The sequence below is a fragment of the Trachurus japonicus genome, chromosome 16, assembly GCF_045865225.1.
Source record: "Trachurus japonicus isolate A0001 chromosome 16, Traja_1.0".
Taxonomy (NCBI): Eukaryota; Metazoa; Chordata; class Actinopteri; order Carangiformes; family Carangidae; genus Trachurus; species Trachurus japonicus.
In genome coordinates, this window is record NC_140922.1 from 23,149,514 (window position 1) to 23,170,732 (window position 21,219).

The 21,219-nt window shown below is 41.6% G+C and overlaps 2 protein-coding genes across 2 annotated transcripts; both read right to left on the reverse strand.

Moving 5' to 3' along the window:
• Positions 1–428: 428 nt before the first annotated feature.
• On the reverse strand, positions 429–2,120 carry LOC146972429 (secretory phospholipase A2 receptor-like). Its single transcript, XM_085802608.1, has 3 exons — positions 1,843–2,120; positions 1,142–1,757; positions 429–620 (listed from the first exon to the last, which is right to left on the reverse strand). Exons 1-3 carry the CDS (start codon positions 2,118–2,120, stop codon positions 429–431), a joined length of 1,086 nt encoding a protein of 361 aa, XP_085658734.1.
• Positions 2,121–5,556: 3,436 nt separating this feature from the next.
• gapdhs (glyceraldehyde-3-phosphate dehydrogenase, spermatogenic) lies at positions 5,557–16,790 on the reverse strand. Its single transcript, XM_085802644.1, has 11 exons — positions 16,760–16,790; positions 9,180–9,241; positions 8,688–8,784; positions 8,236–8,342; positions 7,447–7,537; positions 7,220–7,338; positions 6,945–7,026; positions 6,687–6,838; positions 6,420–6,582; positions 6,173–6,270; positions 5,557–6,046 (listed from the first exon to the last, which is right to left on the reverse strand). Exons 2-11 carry the CDS (start codon positions 9,206–9,208, stop codon positions 5,977–5,979), a joined length of 1,008 nt encoding a protein of 335 aa, XP_085658770.1. The 5' UTR covers positions 9,209–9,241; positions 16,760–16,790; the 3' UTR covers positions 5,557–5,976.
• Positions 16,791–21,219: the final 4,429 nt, after the last annotated feature.

The following is a 21,219-nucleotide window of genomic DNA, read 5'->3' on the forward strand; positions in this document are numbered from 1 at the left end:
TTCCAATTTTATTTTAAAAAAAAATAAATCAATCAATTAAAAATAAACATTAGAATATTATGCAATAGGCTACAGAGGCTGGTAAAGATCCAGTCAGAGCTAAATAATGATTTTGTGTTAATGATGAGAGTTTGTATACAAAGCAGTTGTCTGACTTGAATTTCTACTGTGCAGATTAGCCTACATCAGAACTAAAGTGTGTGAATTATCACAAAGATCAGAAGAAACAAGATTTGAATAAAGGAAAAGAAAGACAAATAGCATCCTCAGTTTCTGTGTGGTAGCATTCCTTCTCATTCCTCAGAAAAAAAAAATCAACAACTAAATTATCAATTTAATACGAAAACACCCGTAGTAGAGAAAAATCAATCTAATAACACAAAAAACAGGCCTTGAAAACTTTGCTAATTTCATTTATACCGTTTCTTCTACACGGTATAGCAGATGAAGTTTCTTCTCTCTGAGCAGTCTCTAGTGATCCACTTGTTTGTGTCATATTTGGAGAGGACCCCACAGTGATTCAACTTGGAGGGACACTTCGGCAACATCCCTTCATCCTTCACTTCGTCTTCGGACTCCCACCACCAACTCCCTCCCAGGAAGCGCAGCCCCACCCAAACCTGACAAACAGAAGGAAAGTGTTAGAAGTCACTTGCTCTCACTCTTATTCATCTTATGGATGCTTTACTTAGCTGTGGCAGCTGCAGTTTAGCAAAGCACAGAACAATAAGGTTGTTGGCTTCAAGAGCAAATCATTATCAAAGGAGGTTCATCTCTCACAATATTTAAGCCACTTTTCTATGACAAAATATTACATCACATTGAAAAAGAAAACCCTAACCCTAAAATGGTGACAACAAACCAGTTGATGCTCAGTTTTAAATGTGGTTCAAGAGGAAACATGTTCACAGCTTGGTATTTAGCTGATATTATCATCTTGATTTCCTGTCATTAATATCTCAAAAGAAACCAAAAGAAAATAATTTAATTTCATGATTTAGAATCATTTTTAGTTGAGAAATACTTTCTGCAGGCCTCTACAAACTCTGTGAGAGAGGAGAACATCAGTAGCTTGATTTATGTCAAGAGGTCTTTAGTAAAATGACCATTTCTTTTGCTAATGTGTCACTCATCCTCCCACCTCATCTGTCGTGGCTTTGTAGATACGCTGTCTGGCATAACTGTACTCAGCCAAGTTTGGCAGGCTCAGGAGGCTGTAGGGCTCGCTGCAGGACCGATAGGGACAGAAGCTCTTGCAGTAGTCCAGGGCTTCCTCCCATGTCTTGTTCTCTTTCACCAACACCAGGTTGTCAGAAGAACAGACAAACCGAAGATTTCGGGAGCACTTTTTTGAGTGCCACGCGTAAGTGGTAGAACTTATAGAGCCACAATCTGCAGTGAGTGGCTCTCCTGGTGCCCAATTTCTGTAGTCGGATCGCACATCAATCCAGTCCCAATGGAGACCAGCCTGATACAGTCCAATCCAGCCACTACCAAAATATTCTGTGTTTTCAGTGATGGTGGCAAGGCTACCTTCCTTATCCTGACAAAACTCAGACGCATTGCCCCAGCTTGATTTCTCCTTGTTGTAATAGACAATTTTGTCCCTTTCTGAACAGATTGCCTCATGTTCACTTGAACACTGATCACTGTACCACTTTTGATCATCACCGATAAATGCACAGTGAAGGCTGGGCTGTCCAGCAGCCCACTGGCTGTCCGACGACCAGTCGTATTCGGAAAGCCCAACACCAGTTCTAAAAAAAAAAAAAGAGTGATATCATGCATATCAATATTGAAATATTATATTGAAATGAAGATACAGATTAATAGGATACTCACTGTATATTTACAAACTTCCACTCTGAGTGTTTCTGAGGATCCCTATGTAACCCAATCCACGCATGGCTGACATTTTCGCTCTCCAACCACCTACCTAAATGCCCAGCGCTCGCTGTCTGAGTAATTAAGTCAATGTGGTTCCTCTGACAGTACGATCTAGCTTCAGTCCAGTTACTCTTCAGAGATGGCAAGTACATCAACCTTTTTATGATAGATGCCTCCAAGCAAAGAGCAGTAATGACCAGTAAGGAGAGTGTGAGGTTAGGGCCGCTCCCCATAACTGGTCCTGTCTTAATAACAAATCAACAATGCCTGCTATTGTTTGTCAAGTCTGTTTTCTAGTGGGGTCAGTGGCTGTCGAGGAGCCGTCCCTCTGCTCTTATAACAACTGTATTCCTGGTCACTCCCACCTAGACACACCTCACCAGACCCAGCTGACTAGTAGCACCTCTACTCACTTGAAGTAATCAGTCCACATGAAGATAGCCATATCACATTAATTATTAGTTACTCAAACTTATCATTAAACTTTCTGAAGATTAACTTTTTTTCCCACATACATACATATCAGTTGTTTGTGTCTTTATGTAGGCTATTTATGCATTGTAGCTTGTTTGTACCACTTCAAGTTCTCAAAGAATTCCCTTTTTTACATGTGACTATGGCTGAGAAGCTCTGCCCTGAGCTACTGGATGTGTTATATACATTTATATACATGTATATTTATTTGGGATGGATGATGAGAGAATATGTCACTCATTTCCAAAAGGTTCCCATACCCTTTTTTCTTTACTCCACCTAGAGACGTCAGAACGTTATTTCTTGTTGTTTGACCACTTTTCATTAGTTTTTCTGCTCCATCTTCAACTGAAATCTGTATAATCAACACATTGTTTTCATACAAATCAAAAAGTACCAATATCACTGGCTTTAATCTAGATTGGCCCATAATCTATCTCTGTGTTATGCTGTATTCATCCTGAAAAGTATGAAAGTAGATTTGACTTCAGTTTACTTTTCGTCAGCACATTTCCTTAAAACAAATAAAAACAAAACTGATCCAAGTCGTGTGTGTGTTCCTTTGCTTCTAAAAGATTCAAATCCTTTCCATTCAAAACTGTTCAGCCTCCGTGCTTGAATGGGGAAATCAGACTTCAGGCAAATCACTGGATTTGAATCTCTGGATCTTCTTGGTCAAGAGATGCTGATTCTGATAGACATAATATTATGCATTCAAACAGTATGCATCTCTAGGCAAAAAAAACAAAATAGGTAAAAGGAGTCTGACCTGAAGACAGCGGAGATCTTTATTTATTTACCTTTTAGCCCCTTTAAACTCTAGATACAATAAACTGATTTACGGAGGGATATGAGTCCTAAATAGAACCTGATGTTCAATCACATCTTTGGTTCAACCATTGTTTTGTTAAACAAAAAAGAGACGAAAAATCAGACAAAAATCATGGCACATAATCATCCATGTGTGTAGTTAGGGTAAAATTTGTACAACTTTGATAGTTATAGTTTTTCTCAGTGGCTTTGGTGCATTTCTCACATTACTATTAACATTAGTGCATTTCTGAGAACAATTAGTACAAACTGCAAAACCTAGTTGATAACCCGCAAAATCGTGTCATTTGCTCAAAATGGATTGTTCATTCCTCAAAAACAAGAATTCATGTCAATGAAACAGTCAGTGTCATCAAAATGATAAGTCCTGACACCATGGTTAATGAACAAGATAGTCAAATATCTCTGTCTTGTTTTCATGATGACAGTTTACTCTCTAAGTGGTTTCCAATGCAAAAAAAAAAAAGAAGTCAGTCTTGGTGACGCTACCTGTACGCTACTTGTACAGTCATTTGAAAACATTTGTAAAGTTACATATTACTGTATTTAGTGGGGTAACTGAGTACAAGACACTGAATTTGTATGCTTGACATTTTTACCGCATGCTCCTTGCAATTCTAATTCGTTCACAGCATTGTGCAAAAGAAAAATACACTACAGTCACGTATTTACAACAAACCTAAGAAACACCCTGATGGTAGAGCTGTGCACAACTGTAAAACATATTACAGTCCATATTGTAACTGAGCATACAGTAGAGAGTACTATAAATCATTCCTGCACATCTAGACATTCCTGTCCGTCTGGCCACATTCATCTACATCACAGCGAATATATCACTTGTAATGCAGCATGGACAGTATTCACACACCTTCAGGCAGAGAAAAACACCTCTATTGGATTTAGGAATGGGGAGTAGGGAGGGAGATATTCCACCAGTATCCTTTCATGTGTTGAAAACCACTGTTTGACCAGATCTGAGCGAGGAAAAATGTGTTCCTTTTCTTCTGAAAGATTCAAATCCTTTACATTTAAAACTGTTCAGCCTCTGTGCTTGGGTGAGGGAATCAGACTTCAGGCAAATGACTAGATTTGAATCTCTGGATCTTCATGGTCAAGAGATGCTGATTCTGATTCTTACTCTTATTTCAGTTCAGAGTTCAGACATATTATGCATTCAAACAGTATGCATCTCTGCAGACAGCAGTGAGCTTTATTTTTTAGCCATTTACAATAAACTGACTTACAGAGGATATGAGTCCAACAACATCTTTTTATATGTGTGTGTGTATAAACAATGTTTTGTTTAATAAAAAAAAGAGACAAAAAGGGACAACAAATCAGACAAAAACCATGGCACATAATCATCTATGTGTGTAGCTATGACTTATGAGGGTAACATTTGTATACCAACTTTGATAGTTACGTACTGTAAACAACACCTCCAAAAAGCCCTGACTTTCGGAGGTGAAGGATGGTGGAACTGTTCCTACTGCAGTATGTTAAATAAAACAGTAGGTGGCACTGTAACAAAACTGATAGCTCCTTTCATAAGTTCCTGTTTCAAGAGAGGAATTGGGGCTGATGAAACATTTCCTTTATGGTGAGACACAGCCTGCATTCAGATGAAGTCTCACCAAAGCTGTGGCTCTAATACTATTATACATGGGATTATTATTACCGATGTGTCAGTGTAAATAATGCTGATGTTGGATAATTTGATTTGAAACAATGTATCAAAAGCCTATTTTTATGTGCAAGCTAAAGCTGTCACATAACTAGCTGTCAAACAATGAGCAGTTTGACTCAACATTTCCTTATCATATATATCATTTTATGTTCTCCAATTATCCATTTCTTACTTTAAGAACAGGACACAGTCTCATTACAGGATCATGACAGAACAATTTGCTATAGAGAACTGAAAAGAGAATATGGAGATTTGAGACACGATCCATCAATATAATCCATCTAATACATGTCTGCTTCCTCAATTTCACTTTTATGTCCTGACTATTCAGCTTCCTGTGTCCTTGGCTATCACAATGCCCTTACATACAACTGAACTACACATTTATATGGACTTCATAACATATTACCATTTTAAGATAACATACGTTATCTTAATGCATTTTTATTTAAAGAAAAGAGGTTATCTACATCTTCTCTTGATAATATTATTTATGGTTGGCAGCCATCTGCCTCGAATGGTTGGGTTAGGAGGAACAGAGAAATAGAGATAAAGAGAGAGTCAGGGGAAAAGACCATTATGCCTGTAGTGACATTTTTCATTGGTTTGACAACCATTTTCTTAATTTCATCAGTGTCAGGGCTCAACAGAAACAGTAATGAAACTTGGACATGTTTGGGTTTTTAAAGTTTTATTTCTTTGTCTCATTACTCTTAAGCGGAGTTACAGTAGCTCTGCCTCTCAGCTTCCTCCTTCCACTGGTGATTAAGCCTTTAAAACACACCAACAAGAAGATGGATACAGTAGTTACCATAGTACTGAGCCATAACGACACATCTAAAGTGGCAGTGGGAGGTGGAGAGGGGGCACACGGACACAAATACTGTCACCGACCAATCGTCTCGTCATTAAAAGGAAAAAAAACAGAACACTCAAACGCACTGATGCCGCTTCCTACATATTCTGTAGTAGAGCTAAGGGCCGTGATGCTATGACTTGGCTATGGGTGGGGCTTGTGTGTAAAAGAGAAGAGAGGGGTGGGGCGGATGGTTGGGGTGGTCCCTTTCCTGACTTCCTTTCTGAACAGGAAGTATCTACTCCTTGGTGTGCATGTACAGCAGCAGGTCAGCAACACGGTGGCTGTAGCCGAACTCGTTGTCATACCTGAAGAAATAAGAGTAGAGAGAGAAATAGAGACAGAGAGCATAAGAGAGTGACATTAATTGATCCGTTTTTAAACTTTTACTTTATACTACATGTGGGAGAGGTCGTAGAATTTGAAAAACTAACCAGGAAATGAGCTTGACGAAGTTGTCGTTGAGGGAGATGCCAGCGCCGGCATCGAAGATGGAGGAGTGGGTGTCACCAATGAAGTCGGAGGACACCACCTTTCAAAGGTAAAACAGACCCCAGGTAAGATAGTGTATAGCAATACAGTATATGATACAGCAATACATACAGTAAATTAAGTAAATCACTTCATCAAATCATGCTGAATGACTGGTAGCCCTCATAAAGAATGAACTCTGAGTCTTACCTGGTCCTCGGTGTAGCCAAGCACTCCCTTCATGGGCCCGTGTGAGGCCTTCTTGACGGCTTCCTTGATCTCAGCGTAAGATCCAGGCTTGGAGAGACGGCATGTCAGGTCAACAACTGACACGTCAGCCACTGGCACCCTGAAGGCCATGCCTGTCAGCTTACTACAGAGAGAGAAGACAAAAGAGACGCATTTATACAGTCTTTCTTGACTTCAGAGGTGTCACTGGCGATCATCAGGCTGATGACAAAATGTGTTGGTCCTTACCCGTTGAGCTCGGGGATGACTTTGCCCACTGCCTTGGCGGCGCCGGTGGAGGCTGGAATGATGTTCTGGTGGGCACCGCGGCCATCACGCCAGGCCTTAGCGCTGGGACCATCCACTGTCTTCTGGGTGGCTGTGTATGCATGGACTGTGGTCTACAGAAGAGAATGACATATAACACACATTAATAACATTAAATCCTTTTTGGTCTCTTGCATACAGGGTGAATGTTCATGAAAAATCACATTCACTCTGACTTACCATAAGAGCCTCCTCGATGCCAAAGTTATCGTGGATGACTTTGGCCAGGGGGGCCAGGCAGTTGGTGGTGCAGGAGGCATTACTACCAACAGACAGATGGGCAGACAAGGTCAATAACATCCAGACTATATTTGGTTTACTAAACATCAAAATTGATTTTCTCTGCCTGAGCCTTGTAATTACATAAGAGTTCGGGTGAAGCTGCTGAAACACGTTTGCATGTGTTTATACTATACTGTATATATCTACAGTGTTTAAGACTAAGGGGATGTTACCTGACGATGGTCATGGAGGAGGGGTCGTATTTGTCCTCGTTGACTCCCATGACAAACATTGGAGCATCAGGTGAGGGAGCAGACACAACCACACGCTGAGCTCCACCCTGGAGGTGAGACTGTGATTGGCAAACAGAGAGAGTGCAGGTTAGAAACTGGACCATCTGGTGGTTTTGTGTGTGTGTGTGTGTGTGTGTACACAAGTGTTTCTGTGTGCATATACATACAGAGGCCTTCTCCACGCTGAGGAAGACTCCAGTGGACTCGACAACGTACTTGGCTCCAGCATTGCCCCAGGGGATCTCTGCGGGCTTCATGCTAGATTAAAGAAAAAGGACAGTTTGTGTAAAACAAAATGATTACTGTTAAAAAACTAGAACTAATGATACCAAAATAAAAGTTGGAAAAGACATACAGAACAAAAGTGGATTGTTAAATATAGAGCAAGACAAGTGAGGGTTGGTGGAGGGGGGCTAATCTTGCTAGAACAGTAATTTAAGTTCAGTAAATCCTTTTTAAATTAGTGTGCAGGACCTCTTTGGATAATTTGGTGCAAGTAATGAAATTTACCATATTGGGATATAAAGGTGGAGAGCATGATAAAAATAAAAGGAGGTATAAGGAGCTAAACCTGACATAAGAGGATCTACTGTATGGAACAGGAATGTCTCTTCTATAACTGGCTGTTTGTTGGTTTTGCCTTTTGCAGACACGAGTCCATTACTCAATGGGCTAAAACAACAGCCTGTACAAAGGGTGGGGGGTTGGCTACAGGAGTGAACCCCCCGAGGCAGCAGACAACCTTGTTCCACTGCCAGGAATCCACTCAGGATATTAAAAACAAAATGGAACGAGGTGCCTCCCCTTTAAAATGGAAAATAACGTGTGTAATAATTCAAATTGAACTTTTCAATTACAGAGAAAATCAAAATGGGACTCTGTGACCTGATGTCACTCAGTTGGCCACACTGCGGCGCAGAGACTTCCACCGACCATCAATCATCATCTTTACTTACCACTGGAAGACAGAGATGGCGTTGCCGTCGACGATGAGCTTGCCATCCTCCTGGGAGACCTCACCATGGTAACGGCCGTGGGTGGAGTCATACTTGAACATGTAGACCTAAGTGGCAATAGGTAAATGATGGGGTTATTAGTGTGAGGGACAGTGAGGGGATGTCTGGTTGTGTCATCACAAAAATGTTCATTGATTTTTCCTTCTTAATGCCTCATTTTAACACAAAACAGCCAGTTTTGAGTTTCTTGGATGATTTTGGGAGTTAACGGCAGTGTTAAAGTAAAATAAAAGGAAGAAATCAGATTCCAGAGAATAAAACTCAGTTAAGCCGTTAATAAAATGTTGTGACACCTTGACATGTAAGTGTGTCTCGGCTGTAGTGTTCGTCAGGTGCTCCACTGGATTTGTATACGTTTTGAATAATTTGTATGTGCGTGAAACTTTTCTCACCATGTACTGCAGGTCAATGAAGGGGTCGTTGACGGCGACAACCTTGATGCCCTTCTGAAGGCAAGCCCTCAGGACCAGACGGCCAATACGGCCGAATCTGCACAGAGACACAGAGAGACAAAGATTAATATACATACAATACAATACAATACATATTCATTTATATAGCACATTTAAAACCCAAGTTGTCCAAAGTGCTGCACAATAAAACTAAATGGGATACAGGTAATGTACAGTAAAACATGCAATAAAACAATAAAACCAAAGTGAAGACAATTAAGTAAAATGCAGAAAGAAAAGAGATGAGTTTTTAATAGAGACTTAAAGTGCTTAAGCGTTTGTGCAATCCTAATCTGCAGACAGAGGTCGGCTGTTCCATAGTGTCACCACAGAGAAGGCTCTGCTATCTGATACTGCATTAATAATAGCAGCTGAGGGAAAACTCAATCAAAACCACCCTGTTTATAAAATGTTTGGACGTTTCCAACTCACCCATTGATTCCAACACAGAGGTCTGACATGGCTGCTGCTTAGGGGGTGTGGAGTTACTGTAGCTGGAAGACAAAAAACAAAACAAAATAATGTCAGACACATCGCTGCAGTTCACTATGTAACAGCAAATTTCTACTTATTTGTTATTGGTTTTTGCGGTTGCTTGACAACAATGACAGAAGCACACGGGACGGGAGTGCGTGGACAGAGACAAACTGTTGCCATGGCACCGGGAGGTGGCAAGTGAGTCAAGTTGCTGGCAACATACAATGAACTTGTGTGTGTTGGTATTTGTTGCCTCGATGTATTGTGACAATATTTAATCTGCCTTCGAGGTCCTAGACTTCTGCTCCTTATAAACCTCTTGTTTCCTTCTGTATTAACTTGTTACATATGGTCTGGTCGTCACACTGCTGCCGTCTCATTGTCGAAAAAGTCGCCGTGGGAAAGGTTTCTTTTGCAGTGTCAGCTGTGAGGTCTAAACACTGGTAGCAGTCGTCTACAGCCAGTGTGACGCATTAACATACGAGAGTGAAAACAAACACCAAAGTGGTAGCCACTGTGTGCTGGCGAGCAGAAACTGATCAAGTTAGTATAAAAACATGAGCGAGCCACTGGTCGGAGGGTAAAACAGGAAACTCAAAATCTACTGCACACGGGATGTTTGGGTTTTATCGTCAAATGACTGACAAACAATATGTTTTATGTGCATCTGCTGCAGGAGAAGGGAGGTGTTGCTGCTTCATGCTGGGACATGTTTAGAAAACAGTGGGATAAGAGGGAAGGGAGAGAGTGGTAGCTACATAACACAGCAAACACAGACTTGTCTGGCGAATGAGAAGAAAGAAAGGAAGCCTGGCCCTGACTCAACTATGTGACCTCCTTTCTCCTCTGCTTTCCCCTCCTTTTCTTACTGAGCTCTCGTCTCCTCGTCTCCACATCTCCACGCCTCCTCTGTCCTCCCCTCCCACTTTTCCTGCCCCCCATCTATTCTACCAATAACTTCCATTTTCCTTCCTTTTTCTTCACTAACTCCTCCTCTTCCTCTACTTCTCTGCTGTGCTCTGTCTGTTTATGGTAACAGGCATGTGAAAACTCTTTGATATCTTCACAAATCTAAACCAAGTCACGTGACTTTCTTCCTCCCATTGGAGGAATAGAGCATCATGCATGAACCAATCATCACTAGCAGGTAGCAGAGATAAGATGAGACAACTCTGTGGAGATTTCTGTCTCATCATGTGAGCAGATATAACTCACTAGTAGCTACTAGTACCCAACTAGCCAGTAGCTAAGGTGTGTGTGTGTGTGTGTGTGACAGGTAGAGTCAGTAAGGGCAACACTGACTGTCCTTGAAACTGGTTGGTCGTTCGACTACTGTAATCTCCTAATCTGTTGAGTGTGTGTGTGTGTGTGTGTGTGTGTGTGTGTGTGTGTGTGTCTCTCTCTCTCTCTCTATGTGTGTCCGTGGGGAGCATGTAGGACAGGCTGTCAATCTGGTGAAATGCATTGTGGGAGCACTTTAAATAGACTATGGGGGCAACCAGATTAGGATAAAAATGATCTCTCTGAACACTCCCAGACACTGTCAAACATGAACATGGAAAATCTAAATTAAATATTTTTTGATTATTTGTTAAATAAGCACAGATAGATAGATGATGTCCTGTCTGGCTGGAGCTGTAACACTGTTTGTTTCCGGTCAAAATCAATTTATTGAACGGTTCCCCACAGTTTCAACTGTCAGATGTCTACAGGGTCATTTATGTTGTGTATTTATTTGGCTCTGTGATGTGTTTCATCTAGTCATCGTAGAGCCTTTCTTTCAAAGCAGAGCAGCCATTTTGTGGTCTGCTGCTAACTTAATACAAGGTCACTAATGGAGAGAGAGAGAGAGAGAGAAAGAGACCTCCGTACAGTACGACCAGGCTCTCATGTTTCTGTCCCTTCTCTCCTTTGTATTTGGTTCCCACCGTTACCTATTGTGAATCAAGGTCCCTGCAATGGCCTCTCTTTCCTCTCCTTTGAACTCTACTTCCCCCTGTCTCACTCTTACTAATTTATCTCACTCTTACTACAGTATAACCTCTCCATTTTCTCTGAATAAAAGAGTTGTCTTCTATTTTCCAACACAAAATGGCTGCTCTACTGACAAATGTAAAATGGGTCGAGACCAGGAGTAGTGGAGCCTCATAAAAGATCTGGTGGGACACAAATCCAGCGATGGGAGTCAGAGTTAAAATCTGCACAAAGGTGAGTATGTTTCAAAAAAAAAGCCTGACAGCCAAGTATTAGAGACTCAACTATGGGGCAGGTTTATGCTTTCAAATAAAAAAGAGAAGTAAACTACTCAATGCCAGTTTACAAAAGGAAAATCAACCTGGTGGCCAACAGCTCTTCCCACTTGTTACCACACAGTCCTGCCCCCGTTGACTGTGGACCAATCAGCCCTCATCTAGTATTCAGCACATACTCTGTGAGGGACACTCAGACGTTTCCCTCGCTCACAGAGGAGGTATTGTGCAGAGCGGAGCAGAGAAGTTACGTACAAGTAACTTCAGCTCTCAATCTGCTGACACTCGTTAAACGACAGGCCCAAAGAGCCAGACAGACGACGGACCAAGAGGCTTTCAGTCGCGCTGACTTTAACAGTCAGGAGCTGAGCTCTGTCGTGTCTCAACTGAACAGGGGGCTTTCAAATAATCATGCACTTTACTTCCGGTTGTGATTGACTTGATTTACAGTGAGCAGGACTGAGAGAGACAAGTCCATCGAGTCTTTACTCCGTGCACGACCTTCAGTAACCGTCAATCACGCTGACAAAGAGTGGTGCAATCATCTCCTTTCCTGACTGGTGAGAAAAGGGGAAGAACCAGCTAGTCAGTGTCAGTTCACAAGTACAGTACATGTTGCAGTTCACTCCACCTCTTTATCCATTCATCCTAATGCTACTTCTTCATTTAACGTTATAGTCTTTTCCACTTCCACCTGTAGATCTTTATAATTCCCCTCACATCTATTTAATGCTGTACACTCATCTGTCTTTGACTCACTTGTTTTTTTAGCCGTGTGAGTATTACAAATCCCCTTCCCCTTTCCCCCCACCATCCAAACTAAGTCATTAAAATTCATGTCCCAATTTGAATGTCCCCTCCACTCTTTGTCCCGCCGGTCACCCTCATTTGCCACAACTCTGCCCTCCCTCTCAGTTGCCATTGTCCTCACAGAAACACAGTTTCACCAGTGGGGGTACAGGACAAGGCCTTGAGAGGAGAGGAGAGGAGAGGAGAGGAGAGGAGAGGAGAGGAGAGGAGAGGAGAGGAGAGGAGAGGAGAGGAGAGGAGAGGAGAGGAGAGGAGAGGAGAGGAGAGGAGCGTGACACAGCGTTTCACCTCTGCCAACACCTCCTGTCAAGCACCAACACATGACCGAGCAGACTGTACTTGTCTTTGGAGAGCTCAGTAACTTTTATACTGGCTTTAAAGATAATCTACTGCAGAGCTGTATATTACAGTTCACATACCGACCAAAACTATATACACAATTCATGATGGTAAGTTAAACTGGCCTGCTTATTTAATATACAGAGTGGCTCTTACTCATCCTTTAAGTTGCCTCAGTTTGTGTGTGGATTGAAGATGTGTCAGTGAATGAATGAACTCACTGACTCTGCCCACTATGCCACGCCCCAAACCTTCCTCCTTCGTCTGCCCTTCGTTCAGCGTCTCTCGCCTATTCAAGCTGTCCTCCAGCTCCCTATTCCCCTGTCACACCCTCTTTCTCTCCAGTGTTTTTCCACTGCAGTGGGTTGATTGGCTGGAGGCCAGACAGACTGTCAAATTAGGCAATGTTTTCTCTTCTTGCCCGCCTTGGCTTGTATTAAATCTAAGAAATCAAACAGGCAGTAATGCGCTCATATGCACTATACTAATGAAGTCAAATGAGTCAAACTTTCTGTCTGCTGCAAAGAGCTTAAATAACTCTTTCTTCTTTCTTCCCCTCCTTTGCAGTGTACCTGCTTCTTCTCCTTTTTATGGTCTCATCGCTGAGGCAATGTCACTTTGCTGCCCTAAACTAGTCAGTTAAATGTCCAACATCATCACATCACCAGTGCACACACACAACGCCACAGGCTGTGCTCTACTCAGCAGGCACGGCCTCCTGCTGACAGGAACAGATAAGAGCTCCACTGTTACTACTAGACGTTTTAATCAGTAACAATTAACATGACGAGCAGCCACTAAATTTACTAAGTGTTGATAGCTTTATGTATTCCTCCGACTAAATACACTGACTCACACTCACTTTTATAAATTGATTAAAATTAGGAGTTGCTATTGTTGTGTATTAAAGACTTGTTCATACACACTAACAGGCTTGTGTACACACACACACACAAAATCATGAATTAGTTAAAGGTGTGCTGCTGTATCAAACTGCAGAGAACTCAATACGAGATAAACATGTGACCACTCTGCAGGGGCAATGCAGAAACACTAGGACACACACACACACACACTGCCCACAGCCCTATGAGCTTGTGTCAGCGAGCAGATGACAGATAACCTTCCTTAGGCACTGGTCCTGTCTGTCCCTTACATCTCTCAAGCTATCAAGATGCTGCGTCTGCTGCCTCCTTCATATCACAGCTGTGCAAACATCTGTATCTTTAAATGACCACAATATATAAAGAAAAAAGGATAGGCATTTTCTGCCCCACCTGTATATGTCACTCCCTAGACCTGCACACAGCCTATTTCCTTAAATTGGCAACAGTTAGGCACATTGTGCTGAGTCACTCTGGAGTTCCTTCTCTCTTACACACATCCTGGACAAAATGTCTGGTTGATAAGTCAGCAGCAAAGAAAGATCGAGAGGGACACTTAGCCTGGAAACAACCACACTACATATGAGTGGAAAACTTTAAGGGAGATGAATGACTCGTTCGTTTATGTATAAAAGGACATGGCCGACTTCTAAATAGCAGTGATTATTAACTAACAGCAGGATGCAGTAAACTAATTTGTATCGGTTTTGAACCAGGCAGCCCAGTCTGAGAGAGAGGACATGTCCACTAAGTAACATGCAGACACTAATCTGATAGAGGAAAAGGATAGTGTTTATACCTCTTACAGTAAGCCACAAAGAGTCCCATCCACATCTATGATCATGTCAAACAGACACAATGATCTGCTTAATAACATGGCAGTAGAACATGGCTGCAGTCCTTGTTCGCCTGGAATAACATGTGTGTTGTGGGTGTGTGTGTGCCAGATAATCTCATTGCCTAACAGTTTACTCAGCAAACCACACTGTCACTGACATTTACATTTTAGACATTTCGCTGACACCTGATCTACAGTAGTCACTCACAACAGCTAAATGAATGTCAAAGCAAGCAGACACAGCTGTGTATAACACAGATTCTATATCCCTATAGGTTTATATTTATATTAATTAAATAAAGATTTGTCATACAATAGACATAGTTTTGGCCTATGCCACATTGGTTTTTCATTGATAAATGAAAATAGTGCAGAAAATGACTCAGAAATCACAAAATTTATTTTAATTTTGAAATTCATCACAATAATAATAATATCCATCCACAGTGACTATACTCTGTTAGAAAAGAAACGCCCTATTATCCTTAAATCAATTTCTGTGTTGAGGACAAACCACCCAGAGAATGTTTATTGAAAACACTGCAAAACTATTATCTGTTGATGCATGTCACATGACTGATAATTTCCTCCCCAACTGTGATCACAGGGCCATAAAATCCAGGCAGAGCACAGATGTTTGACTACAGTGCTCGGGGGCCTGTTATTAATAACCCTCTATTATCTAGAACCTGAGCTGTAAGGAGTGAGTGCACATCATTCCCCAGGTCCAGTAGTGCTTGCTTGTTCATTTTTAAGTTGAGAGGTTTCAGAATAAAGATTAGGAGCTGCTCAGCATCACTACAGCAGCTGTGGGCCTGCTATGTCCTCAGCTGGAGTGATGACCTTCAACCAGTGAGGCAAGGCCAGACATCTCTGCATCATACCACACCTACATAAAATGAGCAAGCAATTAATGATTCACCTTATCGATCTGTTCATGTACTACTGTCACAAGTGAACATTTCAGTAGTTGCAGTGTGGTTTCCAGGCTTTTCCGGTTTGATTTTGCAAGATTAAAAAAAAAAAAAAGAAGCAAAAAAAAAAAGGCTACGCAATTTCCTAATGGATCCGTATTGTGCTTAAATATCGTATAGCTGATTGGCTAAATAACTCATAGATGAGCTGTGGTCGTGTCTTCTTTGTACACCGCATCAACAGGTCTGTCGACTGTAGATCAAACTGCGGCAGAATCACGCGCCTCCACGCAGCCTCCCTGTCCTACATAGACATCACAGGTTTTCAACTCCCTCCCCTTTCTTTTCATCTTCGACGTGAAATAAAACCGAGGTAGTTCATTAATTTGTTCCGTTTCTTACATCACCATTCATGCCCTCTGCTTCCCGTCATTGCGAGAGTAGGCCTGGCCTACGACTCATCTGGTCTAATGGCGCAACGACGACAGACTTCATGATGAAGACGAGGGGAGGCACGTAGCTTCACCTCCATTCACGTACACTCCTGCACCTCGTACACCAGCTTCACTACGGCTCAGCGCACCAGCTGCAGCGGCTGTAGCCTATCTATCACACGCATTCACATTAAAGCTTCTACATACAGAGGATATTTTTAAGTGATGGGTCGCAGTGAACGCGCGCAGCTACTATATATTTTTGTATTAGGTTACGTAACGTGGAGCCTAATCCACTTCCGCAAAGATGCAGCATCGGGAGCTGCCTGCCAATGTCACGTTACCCGCTGTGTAGGACGGTTTAGCTTCGCATGAATGACTTATGCATAATGAATGGGTCGCCATTATTAAAATACGCACTTTTTCTTTACTATAAGGCGCCATTCATTGGTGGGTTACGGTTACTACATAAGGGAGTTTGCAGCGTTTGGTTGGTAGAAATGATGCAAGCAGAGACTATTACACAACAAGGAGCCTCTCTTTCAACTGCAAGGCCATGGTGGCATCCCCTCCCCATCCTGGCCCGTCTCTTCCTGTATCCGTACAGCTTGTATCCCCCGGAATGAGACCGCAGTGGCTTCATTATCCTACCGCTTAATGATCCCTGGGCTTTACTTTGCTTTACTAACTTTAAACGGATACGTAGCCGATTAAAACAGAGCCCGTAGCTAAGTTAAGCCAACAAGAAATGCACCATGCAGGATGCAGGGTGGCCGCTTTGCTTCCGCATGTCGGCTTCTGCTCAAGTGAAGCTGGACTCATTAAAAAAATATTCAACATATTTGAGTGGTAAAGATGAATAAGGTAATTTTAAATTTCATTAGCTGACGTAGATAACCGAGCTGGCGAGTAGAGTTAAGCTAGCGCTGGAGCTGAAGCTGAAATGAAGGCTCCGTTGTACTGCTATTTTTTAGAATAATTGAGGCTATTATTAATATAATCGTGTGGTCTGGTCTCGTTTCAGGAGTCTCTGACCCTCTGGAGGATAAATCTGTGGAGCAGCTTACCTCACGGCTGATGCTTCAGGAGTCTGTGTGCGCAGTCTTCACAGCCACCTCCCGTTTTTATAGCGGACACGTGCCTCGGGGAGCCTGGTCGCCCTAGCGACGTGACGTCACGTCATCCTCAGCCGCCAGGATCCATTCGGAACGAGGGACTGGTCACGGTCACTAACCGGGCTGCCATAGTAACTAAAGGGATGAAACAATTAGTCCGGTTAACGTCTTATTCACAAAACCGACCCATACTACACACATTAGGGTTGTTTCTGTGATGGTAGGTGATGTTTTTTTAAGAGATAAAGACAGGAAGTCGGAAACAGAGGGGTCAGAGGAGACACGCTGAGAGTGACACTGGCACGATGCCACGTGGAAATGATGGGGAATGATGAAGCATTTTGTCCCATTTCCTTCACGGACACAGCTGGACACGTGGGTGTGATGATGAAACACGGGGTGAATGTATAGCCTATAGCTTAATGCCACAGTAAAAGATGTAGGCTAGTCAGAGTTCATGTAAAGTAGTAGGTTCGTATCTACACACACGCAAATGTTTATTACCGGGCTCCTATTGTGCATTGGTCTGCACCGGACTGCAGACTGGGTCGCCTATGGATGCAGTGTGTGTGTGTGTGTGTGTGTGTGTGTGTGTGTAGTGGGGGGTGGGGGTTACATGTAGCCTATGTATGGATGGATGGTTGGATGCAGCACTGTTATGTAAGAAGCCATGAATCTAACAAGTCACGTCCCTATGGAGACAGGCTGTTCTGCTGCAAGCACGATGTGTTGTTAGGATGTAGCCTAACAGTAGCATAGCCTATAAAATAGGCAGCGACATGATGACAGAATAATGATGAAAAAAAAAAAGTTATAATAGGCTATTTCAATTGCTCATGCACACCTTTGATCTATAGAATAATTTCCTGTTCTTTACATCTTATGTGTTTCATCCTCTCCTCTCCTTATGTCACAGCACGTGTCAGACCGAGAAGAGCCTACGTGAGGGAGGATGCGTAGCCTCCACTAGAGAGTAACATGGGAAATCCCTGTAGTGCAGCACAACTGGGAGGGAAACGTTGACCAACATGATTTTTACACTTCCCTCTCGTATTTCGTCATCATCTCTGAATGGGGTTTGATTTCCGCATTGTAGCGGACCATGTTCACTAAGCCGTCCCTGTTTTGGTTTTATGTAGCCTAGGCTAGGCGTTATTAGGCCTACTCTCTTTTTTTTATTATTATTTAGGCCATGTTATATTACATTTCGGACATCTATAATAAAGCATCCTTCATAGGATTCAGACCACAGACAGACCTAAGTGTGACTCATTAGCGACGAATAGCGCCCTCTATCTATCTATCTATCTATCTATCTATCTATCTATCTATCTATCTATCTATCTATCTATCTATCTATCTATCTATCTATCTATCTATCTATCTATCTAGCTATCTATCTATCTATCTATTTATCGCTTATGCTTATAACCAATCCACAACTAGGTCTACTTAACAGATTTATCTAAGCATTTTAAGTCACAACACCAAAATTCCTTCAGAAAATATGATCATGTTCTCATAGTGTAAAATGTGTCCATGCTGGATACTGGATATTATTTGTGTTTTTATTTTTCATGGATACAGTTCATCATGGGATGTAGTGGGCTAGTTTTTGTGATTCAAACCTAGCAGCACCACCAAGGAGCAGAAGTTGAACTATGGCTCCATCTCCTGGACAAAACCACCACACGACAAATGCCAGTCTTCCTTGTTTTTAGATTTCTATAAAATAATGTATATTTTTCTTTCTAGAACAGGTACTAAAGTTTTGTGTTTTTTATTATTTTATTTATTTTCTGTGCCTTATACTCTATTGAACACATAGCTATTGGAGGTTTTGGACCAATGTGTTATAAACAGTGCTCCATGTAGAGGAATAACTGTCAGAGGACAGGTTTTCAAGCAGTTTAGAGAATCAATGCACTGAAAGTGTTATTATAGCAAACGGTGGCCCATACTTTCCCACTTAATGTTGATCTTTCCTCCAATTTATCCCATCTGTTGTTTGGAATTACACACAGAGTGAATGAGGTTTTAAGATTTTTTTGTGGAAGATTTATGTTTGTTTTCAGAGTGGAACTAATGCGTTTGTGGGACTCACTGCAGTGGAAACACTTTATTTTATCCACGAAAAATAATGGCGAGTGCTCAGACTGGAAAAAAAAAACACACAGCAAGTTGTTGCGAAAGCAGTAAATGTTGAACCTATCATTATGTGTGATCTGACCCTAGTGGGTCTCACCGCTCCACAGCAGCCCTGCTGTAATACGATCCAGCTCGGTACAAGGTGAGGGAGGTGAAAGGGACAAGGACACAACAAACAGTGCAGAGAAGTGTGGACCAGGACAGGAACAGCTGGGGAATGTGGTTTAGTAAGAATTGGACTTGATGGACTTGTCACCGCCTGTATAAGCACTGGTACTGATGTTTCAAATGGTGTCACAGGTGTCACCAGGTAAGACACAAAGAAGAGTGGAGCAGCTTTGTACAAATTAAAGTTCAAAGCAACCATAAGATACTGAACAGACAGCCTGAGTATATGATAGCAATGGTAGGCTATATAGTATTTTTTAAGTCACAAACAATGACATGTCCGACTGACATCACTACTGGCACTGAGTATAGGTTTTAGTTTTATAGCCATGTTGTTTCTTCTTTGTGCACCAGGGGGCGATCTTGACTTTAAAGTGAAGCAATGGATGAGCTGGTGGGTTAGTTTTCCTGCCCTTCATTTTTTTTTAGATGAATTAAATTTTACAGTAACTGTGGTCTGTGCCATCTGAAAATTAATCATAGAGAAAATAAATAAGAAAAGAAATTTATCTTTTGTACACTGTTATGCTAATGTAGATTCTGCATCTTCCATGACAAACATGGTTTAGGAAATATTGGAACTACCTACAATTAGACTTAATATGGAAATAGAAATAGAGAAAAAGAAAAAAAAAGATTAATATGTTAAAAGCAGGTCTACTCTGAAAGCTAAATCATGCTTAATGTTGCAGTGAGCTCTGCATCACATACTGTAGGCTGTTTGTTTTGTTTTGTTTTTTAAATCTTACTCTCTCAAAAACTCACAATGCAATAAATAGCAAAACACAAACCATCACAGATTGCACATAAACCATTCAATAGCAAGGCCACTATTATAGATGTTATATGATCCAGTGACTGATCAGGCATGATCGGAGATTAGGCCTAAGCGAAATGATATTTGCAGAACTTAGATCATGTCGTAGCTGCAGCCCTCTCTGCCGTCACAAAGTCGACCTTTCTTGGATATTTTTCATTATTTCTTTTCTCTACACACCATGGATCATATCTTCAAGACGGAAAACACCTGTGTAGCAGAACAAAGTATTTATTGATATTTAAACTTCCTTATATAAACTGTCAGCTGAAATGAGCCTCTAGCCAAATGACAAATCTTTCATATACACCTCCTACCACAACTTAACAGGAAATTTAGGTCTGAGCAGAGGTGTGTGGGTGGGTGTGTGTGTATGTGTGTGTGTGTGTGTGTGTGTGTGTGTGTGCGGATGTGATCATATGAGAGTTCAGGCTTTCCTTCATACACAACACTGAAAAAACAAACCATTTGTCATTATAATTCAGACTTTTAAAATAATTTCCACATGTTCCAGTTATGTCAGGGTTTTAATAGCTCGAGCATTATGCCTAATTTTCACGTTTACATTACTCCATACACATATGATTATATCTCATAGAGTTTTTCCTCACATTCTCAACCCACTGCAAGTGATTTAAGACAACCCTAATGCTGTGAGCTTGAACAGTTCAACACACTGAGCCCATGGTACCATTAAAACAACCTCCTGACCCCCTCAGGCAGAGAGCTGGCCCTCTCTGATAATATTTTCATAGGCTGTGAATTATAAGTGTTTAAAGGGGCACTAATCGCAAAGGTGCACTCATGCCAAGAGCTGCTTAGCATCAGTAAACCACAAAGTCTGGATAGAAGGCCTAGAGGGCCAGGTTTTAGCCAAAGTTAAAACATTCATTATAACAATTATTTTTTATGGCATATCTGACTTTCAAGAAAGTATACAGTGGAAAATAAAAGGAAAGATGAGGGAAGATCGGGGGATGAAATCCAGCAAAGCCATCTTTAGTCTGATTTAAACCCTTGACACCACTTATACGTAGCATGTGCTGGGGGCTGCTGCATTTCTACATTTTTCCAAACTTTTCTAGCTGAATCCAGAAATGGTGAAAGGTAACGGTAGCCAAAAGGTGAGGAGACCACTTAAAGGTAGAAGGTTCTTGGCTTGAATCCTTGTGGTGTCTGAATAAATCTGTCTGGGAAAAGTGAAAGATTGTCCACTCTGAACAGCTAAGACAAGAACAGAACAGCACAGCACAGAGGGGCTCCGTCCTCAGGAAAGTGT